General features: G+C 43.7%; 1 protein-coding gene across 1 annotated transcript in view; it reads left to right on the forward strand.

The window, feature by feature from the left end:
* Positions 1-25,810, forward strand: part of LOC122808160 (murinoglobulin-1-like) — a 432,577-nt gene that overhangs the window by 173,665 nt on the left and 233,102 nt on the right. Inside the window, exon 6 of the mRNA XM_044079132.1 lies at positions 1-50. This exon is cut by the window's left edge and continues 109 nt beyond it. Within this exon, the coding sequence (XP_043935067.1) occupies positions 1-50 (50 nt within the window). The remainder of the gene's footprint in view (positions 51-25,810) is intronic.

Here is a 25,810-nt window from a genome sequence, read left to right on the forward strand (position 1 = left end):
TGGCAATCCCTAGCATAAGCAGTGAGGTGGATGTGTATAGAATCATCTTGGTAAGTCATATTCTGAGTCTCAGATTTATCATATGTCCTTCATGTGATAGTTAAGTATGTTGATAGATGTGACAACCCTGTGTGGGATGTGGAAAATGAATATTGTAATCTGTACGGATAACCATACTTTTATTAATTCAGAAGGAATTTGTCATGGTAGCAGAAATCTCTTATTGAACACTTGCATGTACTTCAGCTCCAGTTACTACCATTTTTGTTGTAGAAAAAAATATTCATTCCCAGAAAGCCCTGCATCACATTTTCTCTTTTACATGCTGTGAAGGGCTCATAAGGACAGTAGCCAATGCATAAATCTATGAAAATGGTGATTGGCATATAAGGACATTATTTATTTATTTTACATTTGTTGACTGGGATAGTCCAACTGGATACATGTCCATTTTTTTAGCAGAGGCCCAGGGAGAAAAGCTCCAAGGTACAAACAAAAAGACATTACATAAAACATAAAGAATGTTATCACTGTTTGCAGGCTATAGCAGAAAGAAAGTTGTACAATTTCATAAAAATCAGGTTTGATAAGGTAAAAAAACCTAGAAATTGCAATTCAGTAGAGTAGCAATGAAGATATTACCTTACAATAATAATGAGAGTGCTAGTCAGGCTTGGAACAAGGACAGAGCCAGTGTGACTTAAAATACTGTTTTAGACTTTTCTTGAATTGACTTAGGGTGGGCTCTAGAGTAATGACTGCAGGAAGGGTGGATTCTAGAGCAATGTCTGCAGGAAGGGTATTCCAAAGGGTATGCCAACAGAGTTGGCAAACAGAGAGACACCGGCTGAAGTATTAGTTTTGACAGTTTGGACAAGAAGTCTATTAGAAGATCAAAGTGTTCTGAGGTTGCTATAGAGGGTAGATAAGATTTTTGAGTGCAGGTGTTTTCAGGTTGGTTAAGCACTTTATATGCCACTATAAGCTGGTTTTACTTAATTAGGTATGGCAGTTCTAACCACTCAAGAGATTATAGGTTATTACAGTGGTGTGTCCTGTAGGGCATTCCAGTTGTAAATCTGGCAATGTGATTATAGCAACTAGATAGTTTATAGAGTTCTGTTTTATTTATGTTGGTGAGTAGAGGGGAAGCATAAAGCAGAGTCGAGAGTAAGTGAGAATGGGCAGTGGCAGTTCTAGCCAGTGGGGTTAGGAAAGGTTTGATTTTGTAAAGTGACCCAAGTTTTTTATTGATGGTTTTAATAATTTTATTGACATGCATGTCAAATTTAAGGTTATTGTCAATGTTGACACCTAGGAGTTTTGTATAGGAGTCAGGGAAGATTGTTGTGCCATTATTAGACTGTATGGAGAAGGATAAGGCATTGGACCTACTAGTGGGGGAGAAAGGTAGTAGCTTTGTTTTATTAGGGTTTAGGATCAGATGACTGTCAGATAGCCAGTTTTCAACTGTGTTAAAAGTATTCTGGGATAATGTCCACAGATCTGACTGAGAGGAAGCCGAGCATATCAGAGTGGAGTCAATCGCATATTGAATGCATGTTCCATCAGGGATGACAGTTTGTAGAGGTCATTAATAAAAATGGAAAACAGAAGAGGTCCAAGAATAGAGCCCTGGGGGAGTCCCAGGGTATTAGGAGGGCAGATAGTTTGTTCTGCCATAGGACAGCCTATTGTTGACCATTCATATAAGATTGGAACCATTGAAGAGCTAGATTATCTAAGTAATTTGTTTTCAGGGTATGGAGTAGTAGCTGGTGATCTACCATGTCAAATGCCTTGGCAAGGTCCAAGAAGTAGGCTGAGGATAATTTATTATTGTTGCAGTTATGGTTTATGGTGTTAGAGAAGGCAAGGAGGGGTGAAGTGGTGCTGGGATGAGACCTAAAACCATGCTGAGAGTTAGCCAGTAGATTATTCTGGATAAGATGGTGTAGTAACTGTCTATGGATGCATTTTTCCATAATTTTGGCCAGTGGTGACAATATAGCTATGGGCCTGAAATTAGGTAGTTCAGTGGAGCTACCACATTTATGGAGTGGTATTACATAGGATATTTTCCAGATGATGGCTTCTGCTATGGTTTGGTTAATTAGAATGGAGATGGGGCAAGCTATGGCATTTGTAGCTTTTTGTAGATACTCTGCAAGGAGAGGATCAGATGATAGGGTGGTAGGTTTTAACTTCTTGAGTAGGGATTGAATAAATGAGGTAGCAACTGGTTAAAATCTAAAGGAGAGGTGGGTGGGTACTAGGAATAGAGGACTTTGATCTGGGGCAACTAGGAGGAAGCTGACTATCTAGGGATTGGATAATCTCAGTAAAGAAGCAGTTTAAGGTGTTTGCAAGATCCTCAGGAGGTTTATCAGTGGTGGCTGCGGGGGTTGGAGTGGTGGTTTGACCTGGGTGCATTAATCTATTTATACCTGCCCAGAACTTTTGAGGGTTGCTTTGATTTTTCTGTTGTAGATGGCATTAGTAGTTTTTTTTTTGTCTAGTAAAATGGATTTTTTAGTCTCGTTTCTTAACTGACGATATCTGATGTGGTCTAGGGTTTTTTTTTTTTTTAGTACGCCATAGGGCCCATGCTTTGTTTCTGAGGGTGATTTTTAATTTGGTGTCATTAGTAAGCCATAGTGCAACTTTTGTTTTTATTCTATTGGAGCGGGTGGGAGCATGAGACTCTAGGATCGTAAGGAATTTGTTATTAAAGTAGGCAACAGCTTCATCCAGGGGTAATTGTTTTAGTACTGACCAATTACATGATTTTAAGTTCATCTTAGAATTTGGCAGGGTTAAAGTACTATCTTATTGTTCTGAGGATGGGCTGACTGGGGTTTATGGCTTTATGATTAATTATGTAGGTAAGAAAGTAGTCACTTAGGTCGTCAGGCTATGTTGCCCGATGTGTAATGTCAGGGCTGGCTATTGATAAGTATCCAGTCTAGTATACTTTCTTTATGATTAGGTTTACCTGTGCTGGTGGGGGTGGATATGATTTGTGTAAACTCATATAGGTTTACATGGGTGGAGGGAGATTCTGAGGAACAGGTGTTCCAATCTATGTTACAATCTCCAAGTACTATGGTTTCTTGAGGGCAGGTGCTGGATAACGAATGGGGGATACTTTCTAGAGTAGCTACATTATTCCCTGGAGGAATGTACATGCAGAGAATCTTTATGCACTTATTTTTATTAATTTGAAATTTGGTAGAAAGAATCTCAGCATTGTTTACTTGGGGTGCTTGTATGGAGTCCAAGGTAATATTAAGAGATTTATAGGTTCATAGGTTCATAGGTTTATACTAGGCTATCTGCCCTAAGGCATTTATAAGCCTAGCCCAAAGTTTTGTGGCTTACGCCACCCCTTATATGAAAAAATACTGTACCCATTAGTTTGTTGTGCCTCTGTCCAGCAGTGACACAGAGATGATTTCCGGGGTAAACCTACAATCTCCCATCCACAGGTCAAGATTTCTCTTGAACAGAGCCAGCAAGGTGCTCTGCCTCACATGGACCGGGATTTTATTCCACAGCATAGGGAGTCTCTGAGTGATAAATCTATCCCTCCAGCACGTCCTATTTATATCCGTGCTAAGGTTTAAGTCGCTTGCTCTAGTGGTTTTGGTGGATTTGGATTTTTTGAGGTGGAGCATGTCCATTAATTCCGGGTTGGACATGGCCTTGTATGTCAGGCACATGTCACCTCTGAGCAGACGGTATGTGACTGAATAGAGCTGGAGTTTCTTCAATCTGTCAGCATATGACAGATTTTGGACATTTTGTAGATTTTGGATATTTATGACAGATTTTATATAATGCAACTACTCTGTCTCCCTTCCTGGTAGTTCTAGCTAACCTAAGTATGTTATACCCAGGTGGTAATATTTCATTGTCAGAAGTTGATGGTTTCAGACAGATTTCTGTTGTCAGGGCATTGAATGGCTAGGAGGGTGTGCAGGTCATGTACCTTGTTATTTAAGCTTCTGATGTTTAGATGACAGACCAGGAGGGGTTTGGGGCCTGTTTTTTGATGTTCCATTGGTAGGGATACTAGTATGGGAGTTTGGTTTGTCAAGAGTGGGTGGGCCAGGGTTAGGGTGGATGTCTCCATCCATTGTGAGGTTATAGTGTAAACTTAGTATAAGCTTCAAGAATTTGTTTATTAGTTTTTGGTAGTGTTTGGTTTTAGAGCTGATATATCTGGCACTGGCAGGTTGATGGTTTATACAGGTAATGGTGTTTGATGTTAGTCTACTTATTAGTTTTTTTTAAATTTGACAATATTGGAGCGTTTTTTTTTTTGGCATTTTGGGTAATGAAATCCAAGGTAATACTGATTTTCATAAAAGGCGAGGAGATAAGGAATGAGCATGATGGTTAACAATGAGAATAATAACATTGTTTTGGGTGGTGACATAGTGACCTGCAGTGGCTATATATCTTAGTTAAATTATGACCAGTATGTGTAAAGATGATAGGAAAGGGGGTGGGAGGAAGGGGTGGCAGTCTAACTGAGATAGAATAAAGTTTATTGAATCTAATAAGAGGAGGTGTGGTTTTGTTGCTATAAAATTTAGCATTACTGGGGGCAGGTGGGAATTGGGGGCAGGGTGGGGTGCAGAGTGAGTCCAAGCACAGCAGGGCTTAACCAGACCACAAGGTTTTTAGAGCCTGTGACTATAAGGTAAGTAGAATAGGGATTTAGAGTAAATTAAAAAAGGTTCTTTACTTTACATTAACTTTACATTACATAAACTTCTGCATACTGCAGTATCAGTGGTAAACACTAAATTGTATCAAAATAAGGGGCAGCACAGAAGGGAACATGCATGTAGAAATATGTTTAACACTACATAGTTTCATCCGATGGGGAGATTTCAGCAAATTAAATGATTTAATCCCCCAGAGTGCTAATATGGCTGAAATTAAAAATGTAGATTCCTAAACTAATGGGTACTTACAGGACAACTTTGTGTTTCTACTTGCACCTGTTGGTAAAGTTTTATGGTGCTCACAATAACTGTTGTATAACAGCATGGCAGTGAAATCTTCAGCTGTTACTGATGAACTCAAAGCCCTTCATCTTTCCATTGAAGCATTATCCACCATCATGAAAAGGACTGGAGAAGACATCCACCCAAATTAAAGCTATTACTGCATATCATGAGAGAAAGTTACAAGCCTTGCACAATGTGCTTCAGAAATATCATCATGATTTGCCAAAGGAAAGCATGTTAGCCACCTCATACTCTAGAGAACTGCAGGAATTGCAAACTCAAAATGTGAAGCTAGAGGGTAAACTAGAGGATCTAGAGGAATGATTCCTGAAGGAATAACCTTCACATAATGTGGCTCCCAGGCAATGTGGAAGGTCCAGAAGTGGTTATGTTTATAAGGAAGGAATTTTCAAAAGTGCTAAATGCCAAGGCTTGCTTGGTTATTGAAACAGCCCATAGAATTCTAACTCTAGTCAAAGTAAGTAATAACCCTCACCATTTTATTGTTAAATGTTTAGACTTTAATGAACTTGAAGCAGTTCTTAAGAAGATAAGCAAAATGGGCAATAACTTTAAAACTGCTGAGCACTCAGTCAGAGTAGATCCATTTAATAATCAACATGTGTATTAATGCATGTTACATACATGTATACATACATACATATACAGAAATATTTCAAGCATGGACATTAATGCCCTTCTAGTCTGCCAATATGCCAAAACAGTTGTTTCCATAATAAGTGTCCAGACTGTTCTTAAAGATATCTAAACTAAAGCTTGCTTTAATGTAAATACTAATCTGTTCCATGCATCAGCTGCTTTCTCAGAGACCTAATTAGTAAACTTCTCATTCCTATAGAATCTTCTACATAGGTTGCCTGATGATTTGCTACTATTTATTGATAACCCCAAACATTCCCAGAGGTAGTTGTCTCTAAATGTGCTACATAGTGAATAAGATCTCCTGTCTTGGATATCTAGAAGAGACACTGTACAAGTTCAGATATTTTAGTATTTTATAATAACTTAAATTTTCTCATCCTTGTATGCCCTTGGTATTTTTCTGCTGTACCAATATATATAAAATTATTTTAAAATACTATATATATATATATATATATATATATATATATACATACATGCTCTAAATGCCCATATAAACATATGCTGCTAATAGAACACCCATAACTGTGGCAGCATGCACAGCTGAATACAAAAGGACCCGTGACACTCACATCTGCCCCCCCACCCCAGTCCAAATAATAAGTGAACAGTACGCTGCTACAAAATCATGATAGGCCGTACACAATGGACAGACATATACAATGATCTCTTAGCAAAACAACTACAATGAGTGAAGATGGTAAACAAAAATACACATAGCCAGTAATTATTAAAATGAAAAGCTATAGAACTGTTTTCTTTCTCATCAGTAATTTGTCTCACATATTCTAACAACCTAGTTTTAAAACACTTGTTACTCTCTCCCACATAAAATATGTTACAAGGGCACCTAAGAGCATTCTCCATACACCAGCCTCTTGAATGTACAGTCCCACATGTTGTCCACCCTTTCCCCTCAGCAGGATTGACAGAACAAAATAATGGTAGACCCTACCTATCAACCTCCTACTGTATGGCATCTGTACAAAGCCTGACATAATTTGGGACAGAGGCCCAAAAACATGGCAATACTTGAAATTTTGCTGTTATACACTGTGAATGTCGCTTGTGTGACAGGGTTTGTTGTAACATCTTTTCTAAGGGATATAAAGTCTGAAAAACAAATGGATGTTAATATTTACTGATTGCAATCACCAAAGTATGTTACTGATTTGTCAAGGACACCTGTCTGGGGAACAGACCAAACATAACAGGCAAACTTCTGGCCATTATGTGGAAAATCTTACAGTTGAGACCTATGCAAACACAGAACTTTGTCAAACTGAAACCCATGCAGACGTAGCATGTTCAGACAAATCCTGTTAAAAAAACAGTATTCAAAACATATAATAGCAATACTTACATTCTCCCCCTAAGTCTTGAATCTTCACCATTTAGTTGGCTTGTCTCCACAGGTCTTGCTCTAAGAGGCATTAGCTCACACACCTCCAGGATGTCTTCCTTACAGGTAAGGGAAAGGGCCAATGCCTACATGGAGTACTGAATTATAGGAGTGGGTTGCCATAACATTGGCTATTGGAGTAACTACGCAGCTGCTCTGTATGCAATCAGCAACTGCAGAACACCGATTGGTGCTCAGGCCATTGAATGGTCATGAGCATTACCTACCAAAGACAAGCTGCCATCTATTCAAACCACCTCTGTCATAGACAGTCCATCAGTGCAAAGCTGAAGTAGTGTGAGAAAAAAATAAGGATATATCTGTGAAAAATCCAGAAAAAATGGGTATGTGAAACAAGTAAGCCTGTAACTGAATTCAGTAGATGGTCTGTAATAATGGAAAATAGAGCTTTGAAAGCATATGTCTCAACAGGACTTGCTGTACTGATGTACTGCTGAACAGCACTGATGGCCATAGCATGTGGATCTGTCTGTAGTGACTAGGCCAGCTACTGGGATGTTATACATATCCATATGTTACCTGTGCATATAACTATGATACACATTTTGTCTTGTAAATATAAGAGAACTATACAGAGCATGTGCAGAGTAAAGTACTGTTGCAGAAGTGTATGTTGAAATGCTTGTGATATAGTGAGTTCACACCATTCAACTGTACAGTCTTATAAGCACATGTGTGCCTGATATCTGTAGTCACTTACACACAGACTTGTGTTATGTTGGACAAACCATTGTCAAGTCTATTAAGAATGACACCGTAACATAATAGTCTGGATATGAATGTGGGACATTGTATAGGTTAGCACTGTGATGGCAAAGCCTATCCTGCAATCAACTTACTTATCTATGTATGTAAATAAGTTGTGCATGTTCTACTTGTGTGTAATATCAGTTTCAGTGCATATAACAGATATAAATGTTTACAGGTACTGGTTGTTGCATTGCCATGACAATGATATGGGTAGTAGAATAGGTATGATTATCAGGTTGTAATCAGAGAAGTGTGCAACATTGTTATGACCCTCTGTCCATGCCTACCACAAACAGTTATCTGAACATCTATATACAGTGGATATCAAGGTGTACACATCCCTGTTGAAATGTCAGGTTTGTGTACTATACAAAATTGAGACCACAGAAAATCTTGCCAAAACATTTCCCACATTGATTGTGACCCATAACCTGTACAATTCTATTGACAAAATAATGTATTAGAGGAGAAAATGTAAAACCTAAGAAATGTACTATAAACTGGTTGCATACATGTACACACACATAAACCACTACTTCATTGATGCACCTCTTGCAGTAATCACACGTGTTCTTTTTGGTTACACATATGCCATCAATTAACAAGACTCTGATTAACCCCAAATAATGTTCAACTGTCATAGTAGGATATATTTGACATTTACCCAGTTGCCTGCTACAGCAAAAGACATGTTTGGCAGAGACCTTACAAAGCATTGAAGGGAATTCATTGTGGAAAGATGTATCAGTCCGGAGAAGAGCAGAAAGTGTCCCCGACATTGGATATACCATGGAATACAGTGCAGACAGTCATCAGACAGTGGAGAAGATATGGGACAACAGTGACACTGCAAACACCTGGACATCCATCCAAAATGGATGACATGACAAGGTGACAACTGGCCATGGAGGCTGTCAAGGGACTGACAGCAACAGTGAATGAACTGCAGAAATGCCTGCCAAGTACTGGGTGTGCACCACATGTGACAACAATCTTCTGTATTCCCCATATGTCTACCCTATAGGGTAGGGTTGCTAGATGGAAGTCTTTTCTTACACAGAAAATTGTCCAGGGATGGACAAACATTGCCAAGCAGTACATCAAGTCCCCAAAAAGCATGTTGGGCAATGTGTCATGGTCTGATGACACCAAGGTTGAACCTTTAGCTCACAATTCCAAGAAATATATTTGGCCAAACACAACACTTTGCATCACCAAAGGAACACCATCCCCCTGGTGAAGTATGGTGGTGGCAATATCATGTTGCGGTGTTTCTTTTCAAAATCTGGAACTGGGCCTCCACTCAAGATGGAAGGAATTATGAGCAGTTGCAAATACCAACTGGTTTTGTCCCCAAACCTTCAGTCATCTGCTAGAAAGGTGAAGATGAGGGATTTTGTCTGTCAATATGAGTATGACCCCAAGCATACATCCAATTGGCAAAAGAATGGCTTCACCAGATGGAAATTACAGTTAGGTAATGTGCTATCCAGACCTACACCCAACAGAAAATCTGTGGATTGCCCTGAATAGGGCTGTGCATAAGATATGCACTCAGTCACTGACATATTTGTAGCACTGTTGGAAGTAAGATTGGTTAACTATTACCAAGTAAAGGTGTGCCATGATGATAGATTCTGACCTAAGATGACTGAATGCTGTCATTATTTCAACAGGTGCTTCCACAAAGTATCTGTGTAAGGGTGTGCACACTCATGCAAACAGCTTATTGCATTGATTACAAGTTGCATATGTTGTCCCACAACGTTATGTTTTCAATGGAATTGTACAGGCTATAGGTCACATTAAAGGTGGAAATTGTTTTGAAATGAGTTATCGTGGTGTCAAGTTACAATAGCACAAAGACCAGACATTGTAACAGGGGTGTGTACACTTTTATATATCCACGGTAACTGTATGGACTCAGCAATACCTGACCTGTAAAAGCTGCCTCCACCAAGGTAGAGTAATACCCTTTGGTCGACAGCTGCAATACACAAACCACATAATAGGTTCCTATATTGTTTTACAGGGCCACATAGGTGCAGACATCAACTTGGAAGCATGTCCACCTCTATCTGAACAAGCATGTAAGGTCACAGGTGACTCCATGTAAGGCTAACTATGAGTACATGTCATACATATCCACACTGCCAAAGCCAGTCACAAGGGTGTCTTCACATATGTTGTCAGTCCCAGAGGCAAGAACACAATTCACCATGTACTGGTATTAAATCACACCTCATACATACATGCCATGGATATAGGCAGTCTGCATCAGACAGGTTAGGTGTAAACATCATCTCCCTGCCCCCCCATCCCTATAGGGGAATATACACATCAACTGCACCCCTGCCCTCATCAGTGGTGAGCAGGTACATATTGTCTACTGAAAGGCCTGATAGCATCCCTGTCTGGATCCTACATGAACTTGGCAACATTCACACACCATCCACATGGAAGATGGCCACTGTCATCCCTCTACACAGAAATGAATGGAGAGTAGATGTGTATGCAGTTAACTGTCCATCACTAGGGGGAATATGACACATCAGGGCCAGGAGTGAAATGCAAGCTAATATTGTGCTGATAGATTACAGGGGTATGGTGTAGTTGAGTGCTGGCAAGAAATATCCACTGTTGATGTGCAATTTCTCTCCATACTGTTGACAACTGTATAAGGTGCTATAATGTGTTTCACAGTTTGTCTTCCAGGCAGGATGCATCATATCTGGACTCCCCCCTGTACAGCATAGCAGAAACCACAACATTGTAGAATTCCTAATACAGCACTACAACATGATGTTTGGACACAGCCAGGAACATCTGCAGGAGTGGACTGCCCTGTGGAATGACCTAGTCCACAGGGTAAATGATGTCAGCCTGCACACAAGAATGTATGAGCAGGTCTGACATTGTGCAACTGACTGCCTACATAATGCCTGGTGAAGGGCTGCTGCCATAGCCAGGGAAGCAACAGCCACAGTTGGGGGCCCACTCACACAGCCCCTACTTACAGCAGAAGAACAGCTCCTCACAAACCTTGGGGCACCCCCTCCAAGAGCAGAACATCTCTATGAAGCCAGCATAGTGGATGTGGGTGCACCCCACACAATGGATGAGGAGTATGCAGGTGAGGCCCTAGTGCACATTACTAGAGTACTTTAGCATACTTGACTTGTATCTGCAGAGTATCTACATTCATATGTCAGATAAGATAGTTGTTTTGGACGGGGTTTGGTAATACACATAAGTGCACATCTATAATGATGGGCAGCATATTTTGTACTATTGGGGGTTGTATTGTTAATGTGCAGAAATGCTGCTATCACCCTTTACCAAGGCCACATGTTGACAGTACCACTCTCCCACACATATTTAGCTTCCTCTGGTCTAGTGGGACAGCAGCCTGTAGCTGGTGACTACGTAACTTTTTTGTGCTCTGCCAATGCACACCTAGCCATATTACTTGATGTCCATGTTCACTTGTGGTGGTGTTAAATGCAGTGGATCATAGTGGGCATCACAGGGGCCTATTTGAAGGGTATTGCAACATTCCTGCAGCATACCTCATAACCTGTCAGTGCAAGACGTGGACACAGACCAACAAACCAGGGGAACAAATGGGCTATGGTAGGGACATGTCTGAAACATTAATCTTATACAGTGGATACCACAGTGTACACACCCCTGTCAGGATGCCAACTGTTTCTGATATATACAATGAGAGACCACAATATTACATTCCACACCTTTTCCAACCTGTAATGTGACCATAACATGAACAATTAACTTGTAAAACCAAACAATATGTTCACGATTAGATTGCACAGGTCATATGTCACATTTAAAGTGGGCAATGTTTTTGAATGCAGTATTGTGGTCTCATTTTATATGATACAAGAGCCTGCCATGTTAACAGGGGTTTGTACAATTATTATATCCATGTTAAGCTTAGAAGGTTGTTGATGTAACAGGATTTGTTTGAACATACATTCACTGCTGGTGATGATGTATGCAAATTGAATGTATGTCATTAATTAGTGACATCAATCCTCATATGATCCCAATTATGTGTTAGACAAAGACATACGGATTGTGAGGGACAGAGCAAACATATTTACTAGACATCTACACATTCTTCAATGATTTGTACAGTTGTGAGGTATGGCCTACAGTAGTTGCCACTGTGCTATACAGGTGAACAGCAATTATGTGTACATGGGTGCAGTGTGTGTTAGGTGAATGGGCGTCAACTACTAACAGTACTCATGCATCTCAGACTTATGTATTGTTAATAACAAGGATTGAGAATGGCTGCAATGCATAATGATGAGGGCTCTGTGTGTCATGCATGTCACGTTTTGGGTAATATGAGGTCTGTGTAATAGCTTTGTGCCAACTCACCAGTAAGTGTCTGTGCTGTCTGTGTGTCTGGCAGCCAACCATAATGTACAGGTATTAATTTACATTTATTGTCTTCCGCTCACAGGTGGCAATGGGGGTAGGGGTCCCTGCCACTTGAAAACAGATGTCAGTGTCTCTGCAGACTCTGATAATGATGATAGCCATAGTGAGGCACAGGCTGGGTTGTCAGGGGCTGAATCTGTGCCATTGGTTGCCATCCCACTCTTGTCCACCCCATCCCCACACACAGACAAAATGCCCACACATACCCAATCACCAGTGGCCATAGATGATGGACAGTTGGTGGGCAGTGGCATGGGACAGGCAAGTGTGGTGACTATGGCAAGTGTGTTTGTAGACCCCAGCCATAGCCAGAAAACAGGCGAGGTCCCACAAAGGGGGACAGGCAGGGGTGCTCAAAGGGGGCCTGCTGCCTGACATGCCCCTGTCACAAGTGCCACAGCAAGTGTCACCAGATGCATGATTTGGACCATAATGGAGGCACAGGCATGTAGTGAACATAACACCAGACAGCTTCTCAGGGCTGTGAATGCTACTCTTCCTGCTATGCGTGACAATCTCCATGATCTTGCTAATGCCCACTGTTATTGTGCTGAGGTCATGGATAGATGGTTGGATGAGACAGTGGGAATCCTTGACCATGGCATGTCAATCCTTGAACGTGGAATGTCTGTGATAAAGCATGTGGACATGGGGCAGCATCACAAACAGCTGAGTTTCTACATGGCTTTGCAACTTCTTACTCCTGTAGTGGCAGTACCAGCAGCACAACTCCATGGGGGTCACTGTCCACACCACAATGCAGCAGGCCATGGGCACATGGTCTTGGTCAGTCCCAACAGGGACACGAATCCAGCAGACACCAGTCACCATCTGAGAGTAGTAGTGCATCTGGCCTTGGGCCTGGTGGTGTTCCGTAGGTCCCCTGGCAGGGACAGTTCCCATGTCCATGGCAGGAAATGGTGAACTGTACACTCTGCCATGTATGGCCCACAGCTGTCCAACATACCCATGTGTAGAGCAGCCACATGGTGTGACTGTGTGCATCCATACACACACATCATCATCATCACAGCAAGGTAACCTCCAGACTTACACACACCACCTCTGCTCGGCCAATCTCACATACAACCCCCAAACATACACACATGATGTCCACCAAATGGCCCAGCCTAAGCCTCTGGCAAACATACACCACACCCTGTGCATGTGATGATAGCTGTGCCACATCCCTGTCATCCATACCATCGATGTAGGGACATGCTAATATGGGTCTGATGCACAGGGTGAACTTAGAACTTAGTACAGTTTAGCAATGTAATGCTGTGTAGTGTTGACAGCCAGCATGTTTAATGGTTACACGTCAGAATGTGTAGGTCTCAGCCATGATGCATTATTGTTATTAATGATGACTGCATGTGGTCTCCATAATGTATTTTGTCTTCTAGGTGTCTGTGTATCAGCAGGATGTGTCCGTGCATACTACAAGGGGTATGGCAGTGTGGTAACACATTGAGTGTGTCATATCCAGGGTACAGATGTACACAATTGATAGGTCTGTATAACAATTTTTGCATGTGCTATGTAGCTTATAGGGCTGAGGGGTGTATACAGGTAAGTGTGTAGTGGCTAATTTCAGCACCTCTTGTATAGTGGACTATGGTAAGTGTAGTGGGTGGAACACACCTCAGATTTATAATTTACACACACACAAAGGGTATTGTGTTCATCCAGCACACATAGAATACTGTTCCCAAACACAGACACAAACAATCGCAATTGCCAGTGTTGGGTTTGAAATCCCTACTTATCTAGTTAGTGGTAGTACAGTATTATGCAGTCATCACAGGAGGCACAGAGCTCATAGTGTGAGTTTCCAAAGTACGTGTATAGTGAGTAACATGACATGCCCTCTGTGATGCTGTTGTTCACACACCTCCATGAAGTTCCCCTCACAAGCAAGGTAAAGGGACTACACCCACAAGAAGTACCCAGTTATAGCAGTGTTGCCATGCCATTGTCTATAGGAATAGCGACACAGCTGTTCTGCATGCAGTTAGCAAGTTGGGGACAATAATTGGTGCACAGGCCATCAGCTGCTCATGAGCATTACCTACAAAAGGCAAGCTTCTGTCTATGCAAAAAAAGATGTACACTCTACCTGTGTGGGAGAGGGAGAAACTGAGGAAAAGAAAACAAATAACAGCATATAACCACCTACACTTAGAAGAATACAAAGACTGTTATGTCGAACAAGTAAATATGTACTGGACTGCAGTAGGGGGTATGTAAGAATGGGAAAAAGGAAGTTTAACATATATGTATCAACCAAGCTGGCTGTACTAATATATTGCTGATCAGAACCTATGGCCATAGCATCTGGGTCTATTTGCAGTGACATAGATCATAGGTAAGGCCCCAGGAAAGGATGGCTCACATATGACTAATACTGGAGTGTGTGTGTTGAACAATACTGATTTTGACAATGCTAGGCCAGCGATTGGGATGGTATATATATCCATATCTTACTTGTGAATACAACTAGGATATACTTGTTTGTCTTAGAAATGTGAGACATATATAGTAAAGTACTGCTGCTGTGTGTGTTGAACTGCATGTTATATACTGAACTCATACCATTCAACTGTCCAGTGTTCTGCACACTGACCATATGTGTGCCTCATATTTGTAGTCATTTACCCATAAAGTTGTGTTATGTTGTCAAATCCTTGCCAAATCTGTGAAGACTAACATTACAACATCCCCCTTTATTGTCCTCTTGGTTTTCCCATTTGGGATTGCCACAGTGGATCATCTGTTGCCATTTCTGTCTGACCTCTGAATCTTGCTCTCCCACACCAACCACCTGCATGTCCTCCCTCACCACATCTGGAAACCTGATCTGAGGCCTTCCTCTCTTCCTCTTACCTGGCAGCTACATCCTTACCATCCTTTTCCCAATATACAAAGCACCCCTCCTCAGCACATATCAAAACTGATGTAATGCTGCCTCTCCAACTTTGTCTCATATCTGTCCAACATGGCCTGAGTCTGTCATATACACATTGCTAAATCTGTGCACCCATGTCACACCCAGTGCAAATCATAACATCTGTAACTCTGCAATGTGCAGCTCTGACTCCTGCCTTCTTGTCAGTGCCACTGTCTTCAAAACATATAACATAGATGGTCTCACTACCCTCTTGTAGAACTTACATATCATGTTTACTAGTACTTGTCTGTCACAAATCACTCCTGACACTCTTCACCACCATCTCCATCCTGCCTGTACTCTCTTCTTCACCTGCCCTCCATAGTCCTCATTACTCTGAAATGTTGATCCCAATCAGTTGAACACATCCACCTTTGGCAACTGTACTCCATGCATCCTCAACATCCCACTATCCACACTCTCATTCACATGCAGATATTCTGTCTTAGTGCTGTTGACCTTCATTCTTCTCCTCTCTAGAGCATATGTCCACCTCTCCAGGGTCTCCAAAAGCTGTTCTTTACTCTCAATACAGGTCACAATGTCATCTGCAAACAACATAGTCAATGGGGACACCTGTATTATCGTACCTGTCAACCTGTCCATCACCATTGCAAATCAGAATTGGCTCACAGCTAATCCCTGATGTCATCCCACCTCCACCATAAACACATCCATCAATCCTAATGCAGACCTCAATTCTGTCACCACCCTTGTACATATCCTGTACCACTCTTACATATATCTTGCCCACTCATTACTTCATCATACAATACCACAACTCCTGTCTAGGCACCCTGTCATATGCTTTCTCTAAGTCCAGAGAAACACAGAGCAACTCATGACCTTCTCTGTATTCCATCAGTAGCAGTCTCAGAGCAAACATCACATTGGTAGTGCCCTTTCCATGCATGAAACCATACTGCTGACCAGTACTCCTCACCTCCCTGTGTAACCTAGCTTCCACTACTCTTACCCATAACATCATGCTGTGACTGGTTAAAGTTATCCCTCTGTAGTTATTACAGCTCTGCACATCAGCCTCATTCTTAACACTGTACCGAAGCACTTTCTCTCCACTCCTCATGCAACCACCCACTTCCCAATATATCAGTACACAGTCTGGCTAACAGACCACTGCTATTTCCCCTAAACAACCCTATGCTTCCACAGGTGTGTAATGTGGACCAACAGGCTTGCCAGTATTCATCCTCTTCATAGCTATCCTTACATCCTCCTTGTTAAGCCATTGCACTTCCTGATTCACCATACCCACATCATCCAGCCTTCTCTGTCTCATTGTCTTCAGTCATCAGCTTCTCAAAGTACACTGTCCATGTGCTCAACACACTCTCCTCACTTGTGAGTACATATACCTCATCAACCTTTATCACCCTTATCTGCTGCACATCTTTCCTACCTCAGTGCATCTGGCCAGCCAATCGGTACAATTCCTTTCATCCCTCCTTAGTGTCCAACCTGTGATTGAACTCTTCATATTTCCATCTTCAGCCTTTGCCACCTCTCTCTTTGCCATGCACACCATATCCTCATACTACTACTACCTATTTTCCGGATCTCTCTGACAGTCACACTCCTTCTCTGTCTCTGTATTGTGTCGAGTACTTCCTCAGTCCACCAACAGGTGTCCTTGTACTGCTTCCTCCAGCCACATGTAACCCAAGCACCCTTCTAGCTGCCTCCCTTACCAGCTCTGCTGTACTTGACCAAATATTTGTTAGATTGTCACTGCCACCCAGTGGCTCTCACCTCTTCCCTGAAATCCACTTCACAATCACCTTTTTCCAGTTCACACCATTTGATTCTTGGTGTTGTCCCTACACTCCTCCTCTTCTCGATCATCAACATCATCTTACATACCAACATTCTCTGCTGCCTAAATACACTTTCCCCTTCACCACTTTACAGTCTCCACTCTCCTTCAAATTCGCCCTCCTACATTAAATATATTCCACTTGTGTGCATCTTACTCCACTCTTGTATGTCACCCTATGCTCCTCCCTCATGTTATAGTATGTATTCACCACAGCCATGTCCATTCTTTTTGTAAATGAGGAGCTACTTGACAAGCTTGGGCCACCCATCAGAGTACAATACCAGGGTACAAAGCCCCACTTGCTGGAGGTGGGTGGCACCTATACAATGGACAAGGAGCATGCAGGTAATGTCCTAGTGGGGATTAGTAGACTATTGTATGAGACATACTTGTATCTGTACAGTATCTACATGCATGTGCCAGGTCAGATTGCAGTTGTGGATGGGGATTTCTACTGCACAGAAGTGCAAATCTATGGTGAAGGACAGCAAATTGTGTAGTATTGGGTGTTGTACTGTAAATGTGCAGACTTGCTGCATCCATCCTTTACCAAGGGCGCATGTGAGTTTGCTGACAAAAACTCTCTCCCACAATTACATAGGTCACTCTGGTCTGCACAAGGGAGAGCAGCCTGAAGCTGGTGAGTATGGCATTGTTCAGTTATGCTTTGGCAATACCCCAGGCATGTGGAGGCATGCAAGTTACCATGCACACAACTATGACTAATAGCCATATTGCTTTATGTGCATGTTCACTTGTGGTGGGGTTAATTGTATTGCATCACAGTGGTCACCACAGGGACCTATCTGAAGAGAGTGTAACATTCCTGTAGCATACCTCACAGCCTGTTAGTGAAAGACATCTTGAAAGACACCAGCAAAATGTGTTGGACAAACTGACTAAGGTAGGGACATGTGTGAAACATTATTGCTATACAGTGGATATAAAATGTGTACACAGACCTGTTAAGATGCAATTTGTTTCTGATATATACTGATTGAGACCACACTATATCAGTCGACACCTTTCCCAACCTTTAATTTGACCCATAACATGAACAATTCACTTTTAAAACCAAGCACCTGGACTCATGTATTGCACCTACAAGCCTGGACAAGTGAGATGGTAGCAGATGTAGTATCAGTATGCTGTTTCAGTCAGGTATGATACCTGATGCTGCCATATGTGTCAGTGCATTCATTGTTGCCTATTTGGCAGCAATATCCCATACCTGGGCATTGTTAAGGCCGAGAGAAGCACTAATAGGTTCCAAACATTTGGATGTCCCAGACACATCTGTACAGAGGACTGGTATGGCCTGTACAATGGATGTTATGTGATCCTATCTCGCCTACATTCTGAATGATGGGTTCGGAGCCGATCCCTCGGCTCCGACTCGGCACGCTTATGCCAAAGAGCGAAGTCTCTTATTGGCTGAGCTTACTATATCCCAGGATGCACCACTACCAGTCCCCCAGATCTCGTTTGCCGCTTCCCGCGAGGCGTGGTCTCGAGCTGGCTGGGCTGAGTAGCTTTTATTAACTACTTTTCTGTCAGTTTTTGCTGTTTTTTGGTCACAAAAGCTGTTTTAACGGCTATCGCTTCTTTGTGTACGTTTGGATTGTGAAGATTGTTGTGTGTGATTGGGTTGAGTTTGTTTTCGGCCCCCCTTACATTCAGGGCCTTCCCAGACGGTCAACCTTTGAAAACCTTTCAGGGTCTCTAGTCTACAGTAGTTGAGAGTTCCCTGTCATTTACAGCTAGTGTTTGTGTTAAACTTTAACTATAAGCTTAGATTTATCACAAGCAAATCTATAGTTGTTTGAATTCTTGTCAAAGAATTGTTAACATCATGTCTCAAACCCCTAGGCCTTCGGGCTTTAAAAAATGTTCGAAATGTGGTTTTAAGATGTCTATTACTGACGATCATTTGCTCTGTGTATATTGTCTAGGGGCAAAGCACTTGCAGGAGTCATGCAGCGTATGTCACGCTTTTTCCTCAAGGGTCCTCCAGGAGAGGAAAATAAATTGATTCTTAAGGGGTTAATTAAACCCTCTTTGAAGAAGCCTTGGCATCCTCTCCGGCTCCTGCCAAAAAGAAAGGGCTTCGGTTCCGACCAGTCCGTCGGATCCGACTGCCAAGAGACCTAGGCAGGCCTCTCCTTCGGCTCCAAAGACTTCGGAGCCGAGGTCGGAACGGTCTGCCTCGATGCCACCAGTATCGACTCCTCTGGCTTCGGAGCCGATGGCTGCGGCATCGAGAGGCGGGTCACCTTCGGCTCCACTGCTCTCGAGCCGACAAGGTCGCCCGCCAGACACTTCCTCCTCGGCGAAGTCTACCTCGGCACCGATGGAATCTGGTGTGAGTATTCCTGGCGCCGATTCTCATCGAGTCGCCGAGCCGGTCCCCTAGTCCCTTGGGGCCGATGGAGAGGCCTTCTCAAACCCGTTCTGTTTCCTCGGTCTTGAGGATGTCGGATTCTGATATAGACAGGGTGCTCCAAAGACTGTTCCAGTCCCCAGTCTTCCAAAATTTGTTTCGGTTCCGACCCAGTTGGCTTGAGCCGATGACCATGGCCCACCCCATTGCCATTCCTCCTCCGACTGCTTCGGCTCCGCCGGAGCAGGTGCTGTTGGAGCCGGTGGAGATCTCAGGGTCGGCTCCGACCCTTACTCCAACCGGCCCTCGGGTCCGAGTTTGGTACGCCGGACTTCTTCGGCTGGACCCGAGGGTGATGTTTCGGGACCTATGCTTTTGGTTCCGAGCCTCCCTCTCGGTGCTTCGGCTGCGGGACTTCCGTCGACTATCATGGCTCCGGAGACCGGACACTCCCAGGATTCTGGGGGTCCGGCTTTCAGGGCCATGAGGAGTGCCTTGGCCAAGTCCTCTTCGGCCATCTCTCCGGTTTTACCAGCACCTTCCCTGGGCGTGGAGACTGGGTCTTTGGCAGTTCCCCTGTCCGTAACCAGCGGAGCCCCGAGGCCTGAGGTTACCCCCAGTGGGGGTTCCCCTCCTCCTGAGGGTTCTTCGGAGTTGTCTTCAGAGGAACCCCCAAGGAAGAGATCGTGCAAGAGGAAGCACGTGGACTCCCAGTCTATTACATCGACACGGATATGGATGATGCGGAGGGGTCCCAGTCCCCGGATGATGTCTCATTTGCAGACATCTTAGAGATCCTCAAACAACGAGGCGGCTGGATATCCAAACCCCCCTCTGCTGACGAATCAGTGCTCCTCAAGGCCTTTGGGGCTCAGCCCTCCGCCTCCTGGGTGTCTCCGCCCTTCGACGAGCTTCTGGATTTAGTTTGTCGAAGGCAGTGGGAACATCCAGATACCGTGGAACCAGTGCCTTCTCGTCCAAATAAATTTTTATCTGCTCCCCGAGAAGGAGTTCCTTACTAAAGGCGTGGCTGTAGATGCCATGGTGGTGGCATCTGCTACACAACAGGACGTGGCAGAGGCTTCAACGTCTATCCATCCTCCTAATAAGGAGTCTAGGAGTATGGATAGGTACGGAAGCGCACCCTGACTTCAGCGGCCTTTACCTTAAGGTCTCTGAATTACTTGGCACATTTTACCAGGCTTCAGAGGGATCTGGTCAAGGAGTTGTCAGATTCCCTCTCGGTAACCTACCTGAGCAGCTAGCCCAGTCGGTTAGCTCTCAGTTGGCTATCCTGCGTCAATTTCTAACTCGTCCATGAGGCTCATTTCCTATGCGGCCGAAGGCGGGTAGAGCGCAGGCACAGGCGTGGCTCACGTGACAAGCCTGGCTCCGCTTGTGTCAGTTTGGAGGCCTTCAAGTCTTCCTTCGCCGGCTCCTTTGATGGGTCCTCATTGTTTGGACCCAAGGTGAAAGACACCCTTACCCGCTGTGAGCAAGAGGGAAAACGTTATCTGCCGTAGGGCCGTTATTCCACTCCCTTCGGCCTTACCCCAAGGCCAAAGGAGGAAAATGTGGTTCGAAAATCTCAAGTTTTCTCCCAACAGCAGGAAGATTCCCCATCCAGAGGCAGAGGGCGGGAAATTTTTCAGGGAGACGCCGTCCCAGAGGCGGCAGAGGGCCCGCAATTCTGGAGACCGCGAGTCCTTTCGTGGCTCTTCAGCCTCCCACACGACATGAGGGATTGCCCGGCTGTGCTGCTCGAGCCAGTCGGGTGTCGCTTGCCAAGCACCTAAAAGCCTGGGAGTCAATCACTCAGGACAGATGGGTGCTCGGATCATTGCCGGAGGTTACACCATCCCATTCAAAGACTCACCCTCCGTCCAAGAGAATCCCGGACCCACCACCCAGTCAAAGGGAGATAGCAGCCGCAGAAGCTTTAAGGCTGCTAGAAAAGGAGTCATCCAACCGTCCCCACAGACCAGATCGGATCAGGAAATTACTCCAGGTTCTTTTAGTGCCAAAAGACAGGGGACCTGAGACCAATATTGGATCTCAGCAGACTGAACCAATCCACGAAATCCAGATTCCGAATGGTCACGTTACAATCCATTCTCCCGTTGTTGGAGAAGGATGTTTGGATGTGCTCCATAGACCTCAAGGACACCTATTATCACATTCCGATACATCAGGCGTCCAGAAGGTATCTGCGCTTCAGCCTGGGAGTCAGTCATTACCAATTTTGTGCTCTGCCCTTTGGTCTCACCACAGCCCCCAGGGTGTTCACCAAGTGTTTGGCAGTAGTGACGGCTCACCTGAGAAGTCTTGGATTCCAAGTGTTTCCCTATCTCGACGACTGGCTCCTGACTGCCACCACCAGGCATCTACTAATGGACAACCTCAAAGCCACCATCTCCCTGGGTGTTTCCCTAGGGATTACATTCAATTGGTCAAAGTCTGTCTTGCTACCCTCTCAACACATAAAGTTTATAGGAGCAGAGATAGACTCAAGATTGATGCGCCTTCTTTCTTCCTGCCGAAAGGATCCGAACTTTACAGGGCCAAGTTCAAGCTCTGATCTCGAGATCCAAAGCCCCAGCCAGGATGGTCCTACAGGTCTTAGGCTCAATGTCTGCCACGGTTCTTTTAGTTCCTCTAGCAAGATTACACATGAGGATTCTTCAGTGGCTCTTGTCAACTCAATGGTCCTTTCAGGATCTTCCCTCAATCATCACATCATGATTACGGACATATGCAAAGGGACCTTCGCTGGTGGCTTCAGACATCCAACTTGGATCAGGAAAACCCTTTGTTCTCCCTCCGTGGTTACCCTGACGACAGATGCCTCCCAGATAGGGTGGGGGGCATTGTCTGGGCAGGCTAGTTCAGGGCTCTTGGCTTCGGAAGAAGCTCCTCCACATCAACGTGTTGGAGATGAGGGCTGTACTTCTATCCCTACAGGCCTTACACAAGTTTCTTCCTCAGGGCATCATCGCCATCCACACAGACAACATGTCGGTGGTTTGGTATCTGAACAAACAAGGAGGGACCAGATCGTATCCCCTTTGCAGAGAGGCCATGAGAGTGTGGGAATGGGCTGTAGCTACCAACCGCTTCTTGGTAGCGACCCACATCGGAAAGTCAAATGTATTGGACAAATTAAGCAGGACAATTCTCTCTCCTCACGAATGGTCTCTAAACCGCACAGTAGCAGCCCAGGTTTTCAAGAGATGGGGACGCCATGCTGCACCTATTTGCAACTCCACAAAACACCAAGTGCAAGGTTCTTCTCCTTGATTCCACATCAGGAAGTACCAGCCATGGATGCTCTTGCACAACCTTGGCCAACAGGGCTACTTTATGCCTTTCCTCCAATTCCACTCCTTCCCAAAGTTATTCAAAAGCTTCTCAACTAGGGTCTTCAATGATTCTGATTGCCCCATACTGGCCTCGCCAGATATGGTTTCCTTACCTGAAAAGCATGCAGTGGACGATCCGTGGACCTTAGACCTGATCCCGGATTTGCTAATCCATCAGTCGGGACATTGGCATCAGTCCCTTCAATCTCTGAAATTGACAGCTTGGCTCCTCCACTTCCAACTTTAGTTAGAAGTCACACACTAGACCCGAAGTAGTTCACATTTTATCTTCGGCCCACAAACCCACCACTAACAAATTGTACCTCAGTAAGTGGAAGAGGTTTGCTATCTGGGCTCAACTCAAGGGCTTAGACCCTATCACTGCTCCTGTCCCAGAGGTTTTGAAATTCTTAACATCCCTGTTTAATCAGGGATCTTCTGTCTCAACTATTAAAGTTCAACTAGCTGCTATCTCTAAATTCCATGAATCCACGGATCCTCCTTTGATGAGCAACAGACTATGCAAAACGTTCATTAAAGGTGCGAGTCTGTTAAGACCACCAGTTTTTCATCCTGCACCTCCGTGGGATCTTGATTTGGTACCGCATTAACATCTCCCCCTTTTGAACCGGCTGCTACATGCGAATTAAAATTTCTGTCTTGGAAAACGGCATTCTTAGTGGCTATTACTTCTGCGAGAAGAGTCTCAGAGCTTCAAGCCCTGTCTATTAAACCACCGTACTTGATTTTCCACAAGGATAGAGTATCACTTAGGCCTAATCCATCCTTTGTCCCAAAGGTCTGCTCTAGTTTCTGTCTTCAACAATCTCTAGAACTACCAGTTTTCTTTCCAAAATTCTCTAATGAAGCAGAATACACTCTCCATAAATTGGATGTTCACAGGCAATTACGCTTCTATTTAGACAGGACTCAGCAACTTCGTAAGTCAGACCAGTTGTTTGTGTCCTTCTCAGATAATAAATTGGGCCAAACCATCACAAAAGCTACAATCTCAAAATGGATCAGAGATTGCATAACTCAGGCCTATTCTTCTTGAATAAACATCTTACATCATCTATCAAAGCTCATTCTACCAGAGCTATGGCTACTTCTATAGCCTTTCATTCCAAGCTCGCTATTTCGAAATTTGTGCTGCGGCTACTTGGTCCAACCCGCACACTTTCATTTCCCACTACAAATTGGATGTGGCATCTAAAGGACGAGCATCATTTGGTTCCACGGTACTCAGGAGTGTTTTCCAGTGAGCCACCCAGGATTCAGGTGCTAGGACGCTGTCCCATCATTCAGAATGTAGGCGAGATAGGATCACATAACATCTTTTAGTTATGTACTCACCATAACTTCAGATGTTTGGGATCCATCTCGCCATTCCTGATACCCACCCTCCTTCCCCTGCCTTGCAGATCAGAAGAGATTGAACGGTTTTGAGTTCAACTGTTTTTATCTTGTTTCATCTGACGATGTTATATAAGCAGGGTATGCGTGTGTGCATGTATGCGGACAAACTAGATCTGGGGGACTGGTAGTGGTGCATCCTGGGATATAGTAAGCTCAGCCAATAAGAGACTTCGCTCTTTGGCATAAGCGTGCCGAGTCGGAGCCGAGGGATCGGCTCCGAACCCATCATTCAGAATGTAGGCGAGATGGATCCCAAACATCTGAAGTTATGGTGAGTACATAACTAAAAGTTTCACATGCTGCATGTGAGCTGCATGTGAGGCAGATGCCATTACCACACTATATAAAGTAATGGCATCAGGAGGTGGTCACCTGTCATGTATGGTACACAGATCAAAATGGTATCGGCCACACAAGATATGATCCACACACACACACACCAGTATTGAAATTAGAACTCCTACCTACCTATTTGTGTCTACTATAGTTTTATGCAGTTATCAGATGTGCCATGGAGCTTACATAATTTCTCCTCATTCAAAGGTACTTGTAAGGTGAATGACTTCAACAGGACTATTAAATTAGGATGAGTATGGTGGTACACACATGAAAATGGTATAACCTTCTCAGTAAATTATTCTCATGCAAACACAAATAGTTGCCGGTATTGAGATTAGAACTCCTGCCTATCTAGTTATGTGTATTATGGTATTATGCACTTAGTGGATGCACCACACAGCTTACACAATTTCACCTTGTCCAAAGGTACTTCTAAGGTGAATGACAGCAACAGCACTAGTAAAGTAGGGTGGGGTAAGTGTAAAGGGTGGTACACAAATCAAAATGGTATAAGCCACACATTATCTGATTCACACACAATTCAAAATGGTATAAGCCACACATTATCTGATTCACACATAAATCAAAATGGTATAAGCCACACGTTATCTGATTCACACACAAATTAAAATGGTATAAGCCACACATTATCTGACACACACACACACACACACACACACACACACACACACACACACACACACACACACACACACACACACACTTTTACATTTGCCAGGACTGAGATTAGAACTCCTACCTAAGTAGTTATTTGTACTAATGTGTTATGCAGCTCTTGCATGCACCACAGAGTTTTTGGGGCTAGGCTTGTCAAAAGTGATACTGTGTGGCTTATACCTGCTCAACCAGCTCAACCTGATAGACTTCTTTGAGTCTGTTATCAGAGCTGTGGATGAGGGCAAGGTAGTTCATACAGCCTACCTAGATCTTGCCAATGCCTTTGACACCATCCCTCACTCAGGAATCATAGATAGACTCACTAAACTAGGCATAAACCCCTATGTCATAAGATGGGTTGCCAACTGGCTCACTGATAGAACCCACACTGTGACAGAAGCAGACTCCAAATCTGACTACTGACCAGTTACAAGTGGTGTCCCACAGGGATCAGTCCTAGGTCCTCTCCTGTTTGGCATCTACTTCTCTGAAATTCCAGACAACACAAAGGGACTCTGGCT

Source organism: Protopterus annectens, chromosome 8.part0, assembly GCF_019279795.1.
Source record: "Protopterus annectens isolate FY-2018-M chromosome 8.part0, PAN1.0, whole genome shotgun sequence".
NCBI lineage: Eukaryota > Metazoa > Chordata > Ceratodontiformes > Protopteridae > Protopterus > Protopterus annectens.